The 13,360-nt window shown below is 48.5% G+C and overlaps 1 protein-coding gene across 4 annotated transcripts in view; it reads left to right on the top strand.

Annotated features, from left to right (window-relative positions):
- Positions 1 to 13,360, top strand: part of LOC147107894 (SAM domain-containing protein SAMSN-1-like) — a 185,268-nt gene that overhangs the window by 113,924 nt on the left and 57,984 nt on the right. For all 4 annotated transcript variants that reach the window (XM_086007280.1, XM_086007281.1, XM_086007282.1 and 1 more), the window contains one exon: positions 12,991 to 13,071. In XM_086007280.1, the coding sequence (XP_085863406.1) occupies positions 12,991 to 13,071 (81 nt within the window). The remainder of the gene's footprint in view (positions 1 to 12,990; positions 13,072 to 13,360) is intronic.

A 13,360-nucleotide genomic window follows, 5' to 3' on the forward strand; every position in this document is an offset into this window, starting at 1 on the left:
ACTCCTCTTTGAGCTCATTTGGTCCATGAGACCCACCTCCTGCTTTCTTGACCCTATTCCCACTAAACTGCTGACCACCTAACTTCCCTTCCTGGCTCCCATGTTAGTTGAGATTGTTAACGGTTCTCTCTCCTCTGGTACTGGCCCCATACCTTTTTGCTGTCATCGCTTCCCTCCTCAAAAAAAACACTCTCGACTTCTCTGTCTTTACAAACTGCCGCCCCATCTCCAATCTTCCTTTCCTCTCCATAGTCCTTGAATGTGATTTTTGACTCCGAAATCTATGCCAATCTTTGAATCTGTCCAATTAGGTGTCCTCCCCGGCCACAGCCCTGAAACGACTCTTATCAAAGTCACAAATTGCATCCTCTGTGATCAGCAACTTTCTCGACTGCTACTAAAGCCTTTGACATGATACCAGGGCTAAAAGGGTTAAATTATGAGGACAGGTTGCATACACTAAAATTGTATTCCCTTGAATATAGAAGATTAAGGGGTGACCTAATTGAGGTGTTTTAAGATGATTAAAGGAGTTGATAGGATAGATCGAGAGAAACTATTTCCTCTGGTGAGCGGAGTCCAGAACAAGGGAGCAAAACCTTAAAATTAGAGCCAGGCCGTTCAGGGGTGATGTCAGGAAGCACTTCTTCACACAAAGGGTGGTGGAAATCTGGAACTCTCTCCCCCCAAAAGCTTTTGAGGCTGGGGGGCCAACTGAAAATTTCAAAACCGAGATTGATAGATTTTTAATAACAACAGAAAATGCTGGAAAAACTCAGCAGGCCAGGGCAGCATCCGTGGAGAGAGAAACAGAGTCAATGTTTCGGGTCGAAACCCTTCGTCAGAACTGAAAAAACACAGGAAATGAAACAGATTAAAAGGCCAGTTTGGGGGCTGGGAAATGGGGATGTGAGAACAAAAGAGAAGTGAAGAGACATTAAGAGGTATTCAAAACCAGACGAGATGGTGATAGGACTAGTGGAGACAAAAGACGGCTCTAGATTAGGTGTGAAATGCGCCGGCAGAATGGGAGACAGCTGCCATGTGGGAGAGAAAAAAAAGGGGGAAGGGCCAAAACAAAGGTGTGGATAAAAAATATATATAAAAATGTAATGGGGGCCGAGGTTATGATCTGAAATTGTTGAACTCGATATTGGCCTGCTGAATTTTTCCAGCGTTTTCTGTTGTTATTTCAGATTTCCAGTATTTTGCTATCGTACATTGATAGATTTTGGTCAGGCAAGGGTATTAAGGGATATAGAACCAAGGTGGGTAGATAGAGTTAAGATACAGATTAGCCCTGATCTAATCGAATGACGGAGCAGGCTCGAGGGGCTGAACGGCCTCCTCCTGTTACTATGACATGGTTGACCACACCGTCCTCAATCAAAATAAACTCCTTTTGATTCAAAGTCGACGCACTCCTGATGGAATGAATTGGCTTTGCTGCTAACAGTTTCATATTGAGCGAAAGTTTAGAGGATACGTGATGAAGAACACTGCGGTAGAGAGAGCAGTCCATCGAGTGGCCTCAGGCTGTGGGACGCCCGACCTTACCGCCCCCCTCGTTCTCCGATTTATAAATACGGCCTTCACCTCGAGCCATGACTTCCTCAAACGCCCTTAAATGAATGCGTTTTAAAGTTACTCTGTTCCTTTTAGGCTTGTCGTGGGCCTGCACTGCTGGCTGTAAATTACAGCCACCACTCCTCTTAGCTACAACGCCGGGTTTCTGGGCAGTTAAACCTCTGAGCGTAAAACTCTTCATCTCGCGGACAATATAAACACTGAGAATGAAAAGAAAAAGAATGAAAGACTTGCATTTGTGTAGCGCCATTCACAACCTGACATGAATCAGTCATTCATGAAAGAAAGACTTATGAAATAATACTGAGCGGCCTGCGGGTGGCGCTGTCCAGGGAGAGTATAAATACACGGGCACGGGCCCAGCTTGCGCAGGACATTCTTAACAGGAACTAGTGAAGGACACAACTAGACCTCCATGTTGTAAAACAGTTGATTAAAGCTTTGTTTAACGCTTAGACCAAGTACCTAGTAGTTTTCTTACGTCAGTCCCAAAGCGCTTTGCTGCCAATGAAGTACTTTTTGAAGTGTGGTCACAATGTAGGGAAAGGCGGCAGTCATTTCACGCACAGCAAGCTCCCACAAAAAGAAACGCGATAATGACCAAATCATCTTATTTTTTTGGTGATGTTGATTGAGGGATAAATAGTGACCCCAGGACACCGGGGATAACTCCCCTGCTCTTCAAAATAGTGGCCATGGGGTCTTTTACGTCCACCTGAGAGAGCAGATGGGGCTTCGGTTTAACGTCTCATCGGAAAGACGGCACCTCTGACAGTGCAGCACTCCCTCGGTGAATATGAGTATTGAGATTACACGACGGTGTCTGTTACTCAGTTTTCTATTTACTGATCAGAAATGCAATTAGCCACGTCTGTGTTCCCAATTAGCCCCAGGTGGCGAGCGGTGAATATATTGGGCGAGCGCTGTCCTGGCGCTCACAGTGAGCCATGAGCTCACAGTTACGATGTTAGCGCGATGGAAAATCGAACTTCACTTAAAAGAATTTAAAAAGTGTAAGCTGGGCAGAGAAGGAAAGATTATTTCATCAGTTATCTCACTCTGAGTTTTTTTTAAAATTACTTGTCGGAACTCCTTCTGTCACTTTGCTGGTGTGAGATATTGGGACGAGCTTTGGGACACTTCACTGTGAGGGGCGTAAGCGGTGGTCGGTCTGGACCAGTTGGGCTGAACAGCTTTAAATTCTATTTAAGGTGTTTCCTTTCCACCAAAAGCCAGGAGGAAGTGACACAAATGAAGATTCAATGCTGCACCGTGCAGCAGTTCTGCTTTCCTTATTTTCCTTCGCAGTAAAGCTCACGAGAGTGTAATGATGGGAATTGATTGATTGATTTTAGCTCCCTGTTTTGGGGAAAGGGAGTTAGAAATTCCAGGGACAGTGCTGGGGTGGAGAATATCCTCACTCTCTGCTGGGATAGTGCTGGGGTGTGGATTGTCCTCACTCTCTGCTGGGACAGTGCTGGGCTGTGGATTGTTCTCACTCTCTCTGCTGGGACAGTGCTGGGGTGTGGATTGTCCTCACTCTCTCTGCTGGGACAGTGCTGGGGTGTGGATTGTTCTCATTCTCTCTGCTGGGACAGTGCTGGGGTGTGGATTGTCCTCACTCTGCTGGGACAGTGCTGGGGTGTGGATTGTCCTCACTCTCTCTGCTGGGACAGTGCTGGGGTGTGGATTGTCCTCAATCTCTCTGCTGGGACAGTGCTGGGGTGTGGATTGTCCTCACTCTCTCTGCTGGAACAGTGCTGGGCTGTGGATTGTCCTCACTCTCTCTGCTGGGACAGTGCTGGGCTGTGGATTGTTCTCACTCTCTCTGCTGGGACAGTGCTGGGGAGTGGATTGTCCTCACTCTCTCTGCTGGGACAGTGCTGGGGTGTGGATTGTCCTCACTCTCTCTGCTGGGATATTGCTGTGCTGGAGAATGTCCTCACTCTCTGCTGGGACAGTGCTGGGCTGTGGATTGTCCACACTCTCTCTGCTGGAACAGTGCTGGGCTGTGGATTGTCCTCACTCTCTCTGCTGGGACAGTGCTGGGCTGTGGATTGTCCTCACTCTCTCTGCTGGGACAGTGCTGGGGTGTGGATTGTCCTCACTCTTTCTGCTGGGACAGTGCTGGGGTGTGGATTTTCTGCACAATCTCTGCTGGGACAGTGCTGGGAGTGGATTGCCCACAGTTTCTCTGCTGGGACAGTGCTGGGGTGTGGATTGTCTGCACTTGCTCTGCTGGGACAGTGCTGGGCTGGAGAATGTCCTCACTCTCTGCTGGGACAGTGCTGGGCTGTGTATTTCCTGCACATTCTGTGCTGGGACAGTGCTGGGTTGTGAATTGTCTAAACATGCTCTGCTGGAACAATGCAGGGCAGTGGATTGTTCTCGCTCTCTGCTGGGCCTGTGCTGGGCGGTAGATTGTCCTTACTCTCTCTGCTGGGACAGTGCTGGGGTGTGGATTGCCTGCACATTCTCTGCTGGGACAGGACTGGGTTTTGGATTGTCTACACATTCTCTGCTGGGACAGTGCTGGGCTGTAGATTGTCCTCACTCTCTCTGCTGGGACAGTGCTGGGCTGTAGATTGTCCTCACTCTCTCTGCTGGGACAGTGCTGGGCTGTGGATTGTTCTCACTCCCTGAGCTGGGGGAAAAGTTGGCAACTGTTATGAGACAAAGAAACAAATAGTTATTTTCTCTAATCCTGTCGGTCAGCTGTTTGCTCTTTCCTGAAGTGGATTTCCACTGGTGTAAACAGATCTCCAATACCTCACCCAAGTGACCATTCTTCACGCATGAGCCCAGACAGTGAGTATCAGCAACTAATTGACTGTGGGGGCATTGCATTCAAAGGCAATCCTGTCTTCACCCAACACTGGCACATGAGCACTGGGCAGGGAGCAGGAGCATGAACTCCAATACCTTCCTGAGGTCAATGAACTCAGCACAGACCACCAATCAAATCTGGAGTCTTCCTGGCCTCAGTACCGCACTGGGATTGCCAAACAAGCCACTGGACGTGTCCAGAGAGGAAGGACTTTTTATTTTAAAAATCGAAAACTAGAGAAGGGGTTTCACATCGAAACTGATTTATTTCTGGGAGAGTGAGTTAAACCCCAAGATTAACCATCAAAACACTCAATAAAAATAGAAGCGAAACAAGAAGCAAATTAAAATAATCTGTTTGGAAACCTGCTTCAACAAGAGCGGCCAAAATTAGAAAAATATTTCATTCCACAGGATAGAGGCGCTTAGAAAAGATGATGAGAAGGGATTTGATTCATCTGTTGAGGAGGGGGATGGAGGGTTAGTGGCAAGACTGTTTCTTTTAAAGAAAGAACAAACTTGCATTTCTGTAGCGCCTTTCACAACCTCAGGATGTCCGAAAGTGCATTACAGCCAATGAAGTACTTCTTTGAAGTGTAATCTCTGTTGTAAATGCGGCAGCCAATTTGCGCACAGCAAGGTCCCACAAACGGCAATTTGACAATGATCACTTGTTTACGTAATGTTGGTTGAGGGATAAATATTGGAGACCTCCCCCTTGCTCTTCTTTGAATAGTGCCTTGGGATCTTTTACATCCTCTGAATTACAGCACCTCTGACAGTGCAGCACTCCCTCAGTACTGCACCGGGAGTGTCAGTCTGGATTATGGGCTCAGGTCCTGGAGTTGGGCTTGAACCTTGGGTCAATCTGACTCAGACCGGTGAAAGGCCTACACACTGAGCCACAGCTGACACCGGGTAAATCAATGGAGGATCTTAGTGTTTCGATAAATACGGGATTAATGGGTGATGCTGGAAGTGGGAAGAATCCACAATGCAATGAACATACATGGACTCTGGATCTGATGGCCTCACTTGACCGAATAGCCGTTCCTTCCTTGGACCTTGTGAGCTGGAGATTTTTCCAGGGGATTCTCTTGATCGACCACTGTAACTTTGGCCGAAGATCGGCAGTACCCCGGATGCACTTCATAGACTGAGCTTCTCTTGACCTTTTGCTAATGTTAGGAAAGCCATTTGGGAGTGTCAGCTGTGGTTCAGTAGTTAGCACCCTTGCCTCTTAATCATGATGATTGTGGGTTCAAGTCCCACTCCATGACACTTTGAGCACAAAAATCTAAGCTGTTACTCCAGTGCAGTACTGAGGGTGTGGTTCACTATCAAAGGTGCCGTCTTTTGGATGAGACTTAAAACCGAGGCCCTGTCTGCCCTCTCAGGTAGATGAAAAAGATCCCACAGCACTATTTCAAACAAGAGCAGGAGAGTTCTCCCCAGTGCCCTGGCCAATATTTATCCCTCAACCAACATCATTAAAACAGATGATCTGGCCATTATCACATTGCTGTTTGTGGGAACTTGCTGTGTGCAAATTGGCAGCTGCGCTTCACACATTACAGCATTCACGGCGGCTGAAGATTGTCGGGCAGGAGTGCGGGAAAGGCGGAGCGAGGCGAGAGCGGACCCTGTTGTGATGGTGCCGATGAAGATGGCTGCCGTCCTTGCGGGCTCCGTGCGTACCAGGCAGCTAAGTGTCCTTTGCTGCTTGGTGCGCTCGGCTCGTTAAGAAAAAAGCATTTCATTGACTGGATTTCACTTGTTGTATTTGGTTATGTGACAAATAAAATTGAAATTGAAATTGTGACTACACTTCAGAAAGTACTTCATTGGCTGTGAAGTGCTTTGGGACATCCGGTGGTCGTGAAAAGCAAGTCTTTTTTTAACCCAAAGAAAATTGCAGGTGTGTGTTGATATGAGACAATACAATGAACAAAAGATCCTAATTTTTCACATTCTTTTTGTAGATTGCTTTTTTAAGTCAAGAAAATAATCTTCAACTAGATTAACCAATGATGTACCTGCCCTGGGAGTGTTTGATGGGACAGTGTCGAGGGAGCTTTACTCTGTATCTAACCCGTGCTGTACCTGCCCTGGGAGTGTTTGATGGGACAGTGTAGAGGGAACTTTACTCTGTATCTAACCCGTGCTGTACCTACCCTGGGAGTGTTTGATGGGACAGTGTAGAGGGAGCTTTACTCTGTATCTAACCCATGCTGTACCTACCCTGGGAGTGTTTGATGGGACAGTGTAGAGGGAGCTTTACTCTGTATCTAACCCGTGCTGTACCTGCCCTGGGAATGTTTGATGGGGACAGTGTAGAGGGAGCTTTACTCTGTATCTTAACCCATGCTGTACCTGCCCTGGGAGTGTTTGATGGGACAGTGTAGAGGGAACTTTACTCTGTATCTAACCCGTGCTGTACCTGCCCTGGGAGTGTTTGATGGGGACAGTGTAGAGGGAGCTTTACTCTGTATCTAACCCATGCTGTACCTGCCCTGGGAGTGTTTGATGGGACAGTGTAGAGGGAGCTTTACTCTGTATCTAACCCTGTGCTACCTGCCCTGGGAGTGTTTCAGGCGACAGTGTAGAGGGAGCTTTACTCTGTATCTAACCCGTGCTGTACCTGCCCTGGGAGTGTTTCAGGGGACAGTGTAGAGTGAGCTTTACTCTGTATCTAACCCATGCTGTACCTGCCCTGGGAGTGTTTGATGGGACAGTGTAGAGGGAGCTTTACTCTGTATCTAACCCTGTGCTGTACCTGCCCTGGGAATGTTTCAGGGACAGTGTAGAGGGAGCTTTACTCTGTATCTAACCCATGCTGTACCTGCCCTGGGAGTGTTTGATGGGACAGTGTAGAGGGAGCTTTACTCTGGATCTAACCCTGTGCTGTACCTGCCCTGGGAGTGTGTGATGGGACAGTGTAGAGGGAGCTTTACACTGTATCTAACCCGTGCTGTACCTGCCCTGGGAGTGTTTGATGGGACAGTGTAGAGGGAGCTTTACTCTGTATCTAACCCGTGCTGTACCTGCCCTGGAAATGTAAAAGCCACCATTTGGTGCAAAAAATAGACTACAGCTTGCCAGAATGATGGGCTGAATGGCCTTTTCTCATTTCCTACTTTCTTGTGTGTCCAAAATAAGTTTGTTTCTTTAGAAATTCTGGAGTATTCATAAGAAAAATCAGTAATTCTTACAAATGGAACACCCAACCTGTTTAAAAGAATCTAATACAAAGGGAATCTGTCAAGGGATGTGCAAAGTATCGCTCAGTAGATCCTAATTTCTAGGTTAAGCACCTTCCATGCAATTGGCCAATCTGAGTGACATGTATCCATCCGAAGTGTTCACCTCTTTCGGTGCCCATCAAACCCGCGACCTCTTCCACCTAGAAGGACAAGGGCAGCAGACGCATGGGAACATCACCGCCTCCAAGTTCCCCTCCAAGTCACACACCATCCTGACTTAGAAGTATATCAACGATCCTTCATTGTCGCTGGGTCAAAATCCTAGAACTCCCTCCCTAACAGCGCTGTGGGAGCACCTTCACTACAAGGACTGCAGCGGTTCAAGTCGGCGGCTCACCACCACCTTCTCAAAGGGACTCTAGGGATGGGCAATAAATGCTGGCCTTGATAGCGACGCCCACATCCCATGAACGAATAAAAATAAAAATCACTTCTAACAGTTTCAAAAACGTTCTGGAAAATGTCAAAATTAATGACCCACGGTCAGCTCGGTGCAGCAAATTCACATTTTCACTCCCCAACTTTCCAATCTCCCTTTTAACAGTCTTTCCCAGCCCCCAGATAAGGTACGGGCATATTTATGTGCCACTAATAAGCTACTCCCCAGAGCTCAGTCCTCAATGCTCGCTGTCTTATCACTGGCAAGGAAGGATTCTCTTTGAATAATAATCTTCAGGATTTTAATTAGTTTCGAGTTTCGATTTCTCAGTTTGCAGTTTAACTACTGATTGCGGATTGCGTGGGTACTTTTAGGCTACAGCTCCTTTTTGAGAACACAATTCACAGGGTATTTTCAATGTGTTATTTGTACAGTGTTTTTTTTAATTCATTCACAGGATGCAGGCGTCGCTGGCAAGGCCAGCATTTATTGTCCATCCCTAACTGCCCTTGAGAAGGTGGTGGTGAGCTGCCTTCTTGAACCGCTGCAGTCCGTGATACTTCTTTGCAGCGGTTTGGTACAACTGAGTGTCTTGCTCGGCCATTTCAGAGGGCAGTTAAGAGTCAACCACATTGCTGTGGGTCCAGGGTCACATATAGGCCAGACCGAGTAAGGACGGCAGATTTCCTTCCCTAAAGGACACTAGCGAACCAGAGCACTGCTTTCCGGTATGGCTATCGAGTCCGCATGTCAAATCCGTTGATGTCCAGCTGAATTCTATATGAGAGTTATCACCGGTACGCTATTATCGACACCAACACTGTGGCTGCCCCTGCTTGCAAACATCGCACCACCTCACCTACACCGAGAATATGGAGTCTCCAGAGAATACAACCATTACACCAGCAAAGACATACCGATCCAGGCCGACTTGAACAACCTCCCACCAACCTCTCTCAAATCTAGAATGCCATTTCGGACCGTCGTCGAAGCCCTTCAGTGATCTCCCCTCAGCCTTGATGACCGATGGCGAAATGCTTGGAAGAACTGCGACATACGGAATGGATTCCTTATCGAGGACCCCACAGTACAACCTAAAGGATCAAACCTTCCTCGCAAACAATGGACAACCATCAACCGCCTCAGAACCGCTCATGGTAGATGCTGCCAGCTTCTCCATCGATGGAAGATTAAAGCATCTCCATCATGCGACTGTGGAGCTCCTGATCAGGCCCTGGAGCCCATCATTGAGCACTGCCCTCAGAGGAAATTCACAGGCAACCTACAAGATATCCATGCTGTGACACCGGAAGCTTTGGCCTGGATATCTGACTTAGATATTGACATTTGATTTGCTTTGCTACTACCAGACGACAGAAGAAGAGAAGTGAACCAGATGGGCTGTTACGACAATCCGATAGTTTTATGGTCACCGTTACTGATACTGGCTTTTTATTCCAGATTTATTTAATTAACGACATTTAAATCCCCCAGCTGCTGTGATGGGATTTGAACTCACGTCTCATGAGATTATTAATCTAGGTCTCTGGATTACTAGTCCAGTAACATAACCACGACACCTCCCTGAACATTTTCCCCTGATCCTGATCTGTGTCTGTAAGCCCCACTCTGCTTTCAGTCAGTTAAAGGTTTGCATCAGCACATGATGTTCTTGAATAATGAGGTGCCTATTTGATTATAAATATTTGAATGACGTGTGCAATTATTCAGTAGCGTGTCAGCCTTGACTCAGAGTCAGAATGTTGTGGGCTCAAGTCCCACTCCAGAGACTTGAGCACAACATATCTGGGCTGACTCTCCCAGTGCAGTACTGAGGGAGCGCTGCACTGTCGGAGGTGCCGCCTTTCGGATGACACGTTAAACCGAGGCCCCGTCTGCTCTCTCAGGTGGATGTAAAAGATCCCATGGCCACTATTTCAAAGAAGAGCAGGGGAGTTCTCCCCGGTGTCCTGGGGCCAATATTTATCCCTCAACCAACATCACTAAAACAAATGATCTGATCATTTATTGCAGTGCTGTTTGTGGAAACTTGCTGTGCGCAAATTGGCTCTTGTGGCTTTACATTCCAACAGTGACTAAACTTCAAAAGTACTTTATTGGCTGTAAAGTGTTTCTGGATATCCTGAGGATGTGAAAGGTGTGATAGAAATGCAAAATCTTTTCCTTCTTCTTTTCCAGCATGACCAAACTATCAGGCAAGGGAACTGCGGCTGATCTCCCCCACCAACACCCCCCACTGCCCTTCCCCCACCTCAAATGGGGCACTGAGACTAATTATAGCAGCCTGACAGATGCCCTGGTGGAAATCAGCTAAACCAGACCAATCAGGTCAAAGCGGGCACCTAGCCAAACATCTGGACTCAAACCCCCCGCCCTGCCCAAACCTCTGGACTCACCAACCCTGCTCCCCCCCACCCCCCCGCCCTGCCCAAACATCTGGACTCAAACCCCCCGCCCTGCCCAAACCTCTGGACTCACCACCCCCCCCACCCCCCCGCCCTGCCCAAACCTCTGGACTCACCACTCGCCCCCCACCCCCCGCCCTGCCCAAACCTCTGGACTCACCAACCTCGCTCCCCCCCACCCCCCCGCCCTGCCCAAACATCTGGACTCAAACCCCCCGCCCTGCCCAAACCTCTGGACTCACCCCTCCCCCACCCCCCGCCCTGCCCAAACCTCTGGACTCACCAACCCCGCTCCCCCCCACCCCCCCGCCCTGCCCAAACATCTGGACTCAAACCCCCCGCCCTGCCCAAACCTCTGGACTCACCAACCCTGCCCCCCCCCACCCCCCGCCCTGCCCAAACCTCTGGACTCACCACCCGCCCCCCACCCCCCGCCCTGCCCAAACCCCTGGACTCATCCCCCCCTCTCCCCTCCCCGGGCCGAAAGTTGCTGAGCCGAGCCACTGGTGAAACTAGCCTAGCCGTCCTAAACACCATCTTGATAACTTAGTTTCAGGCAGAACAAAGTTCCGCATCCTTCCGGAACTTGTGCAGTGGCTGTTGAAGATCTGAGAAGCCTCTTTTTTGAGATAAGGCTCATTCACGCTGTTACCTTTTTATATCAAATGTAGATAAAAACAACAAACCTCATCCTCTGAGGAGCAACGTGTCCTCTCTGATCAACAGCCACAAACTCTTTTTCTGCATTTTTTTTCACATCATAGTAAAGGATGTTGCCTCACCCCACTTAAATATATTTCAATTACTACTTTAGATACAGAGTAAACCCGTTCTGTACCCACCCTGGGAGTGTTTGATGGGACAGTGTAGAGGGAGCTTTACTCTGTATCTAACCCGTGCTGTACCTGCCGTGGGAGTGTTTGACGGGACAGTGTAGAGGGAGCTTTACTCTGTATCTAACCCGTGCTGTACCTGCCCTGGGAGTGTTTGATGGGGACAGTGTAGAGGGAGCTTTACTCTGTATCTAACCCATGCTGTACCCACCCTGGGAGTGTTTGATGGGACAGTGTAGAAGGAGATTTACTCTGTATCTAACCCGTGCTGTACCTGCCCTGGGAGTGTTTGATGGGACAGTGTAGGGGGAGCTTTACTCTGTATCTAACCCGTGCCGTACCTGCCCTGGGAGTGTTTGATGGGACAGTGTAGAGGGAGCTTTACTCTGTACCTAACCCGTGCTGTACCTGCCCTGGGAGTGATTGATGGGACAGTGTAGAGGGAGCTTTATTCTGTACCTAACCCGTGCTGGACCTGCCCCGGGTGTGTTTGATGGGACAGTGTAGAGGGAGCTTTACTCTGTATCTAACCCGTGCTGTACCTGCCCTGGGAGTGTTTGATGGGACAGTGTAGAGGGAAGTTTACTCTGTATCTAACCCGGGCTGTACCTGCCCTGGGAGTGTTTGATGGGACAGTGTAGAGGGAGCTTTACTCTGTATCTAACCCGGGCTGTACCTGCCCTGGGAGTGTTTGATGGGACAGTGTAGAGGGAGCTTTACTCTGTATCTAACCCGTGCTGTACCTGCCCTGGGAGTGTTTGATGGGACAGTGTAGAGGGAGCTTTACTCTGTACCTAACCCGTGCTGTGCCTGCCCTGGGAGTGTTCGATGCTGACACTGGGTGTTCCATTCCCCAGCACTAACATCCCTCATCTTGATGACCATGAGGAAAAGGATTTTTTTTCTTTTAATAATTACTACCAGCGGATATTGATGGGAGTGGGGTAGAATTAATTAAACCAATGCAGAGACCGTAAGCTGAATGGAATGATTCTTGTGTTTGGATCAGTGAGGAGGGAGCTAAGTCACAGCAGGAAGAGGCCGGTTCAATTCCTCATCTGTGTTGAGTTCGCTGGGGTGCCATTGTCCCTGGAATCTGCCTTGGTGACACAGGGCTTTGAAAACTGCCCGGGGTTCCTGCACCCAATTGCTCTCCCTGGCCAGGTACTGCAATGTGTACCAGCCTTGGCTGATAAGAGGATCAAAAAGAAAGAAAGAATGAAAGACTTGCATTTCTACAGCGCCTTTGATGACTTCAGGATGTCTCAAAGCGCTTCACAGCCAATGAAGTACTTTTTGAAGTGTAGTCACTGTTGAAATGTAGGAAACGCAGCAGCCAATTTGCGCACAGCAAGCTCCCACAAACAGCAATGTGATAATGACCAGATAATCTGTTTTAGTGATGTTGATTGTGGGATAAATATTGGCCCAGGACACCGGGGGGATCTCCCCTGCTCTTCTTCAAAATAGTGGCCGTGGGATCTTTTACATCCACCTGAGAGAGCAGACGGGGCCTCGGTTTAACGTCTCATCCAAAAGACGCGCTCTTCCATAATGGACGCTCGCTGTCTGGGAAAGGAAGGAAGAAAGAAGGAAGGGAGGAAGGGAAAGGAAAGGAAGGAAGGGTGCTTTGTTTGCGTGACTAATCAGTGTTGTTTCTCTTGTCTTTATTACAGCGCACCAGCAGTTTTGGGAGCTTCGACCGATTCAGACATCACGCACACTCACCAAAGCCAGAGGAGAAAGCTGAGAACAGTGTATGTATCCTCGCTGTCCGGTCAAGGTCACAGAGTGCGAATGGAGCCAGCTCTCTGCACCACTTCAGACTGGAGGGCACTGTGTCTTTCTGCTTCACCAGCTGACTTATCCTTCAAATGTAGCACGCTGCACCTCTCTCGCTCTCCTTGTCTGTCTGCGTGTCTCTCACTGTGTGTTTCTCACTGTGTGTCTCTCTGTATCTCTACCTCTCTCTCTCTCTCTCTGTCTCTCTCTCTCCCTGCCTCTATCTATGTCTCTCAATCCTGCATTAATTTGTTTGTGTGTGTC

This window comes from Somniosus microcephalus, chromosome 14 (assembly GCF_052327205.1).
Source record: "Somniosus microcephalus isolate GS21.2 chromosome 14, FLI_Smic_1.0, whole genome shotgun sequence".
NCBI classification, from domain to species: Eukaryota; Metazoa; Chordata; class Chondrichthyes; order Squaliformes; family Somniosidae; genus Somniosus; species Somniosus microcephalus.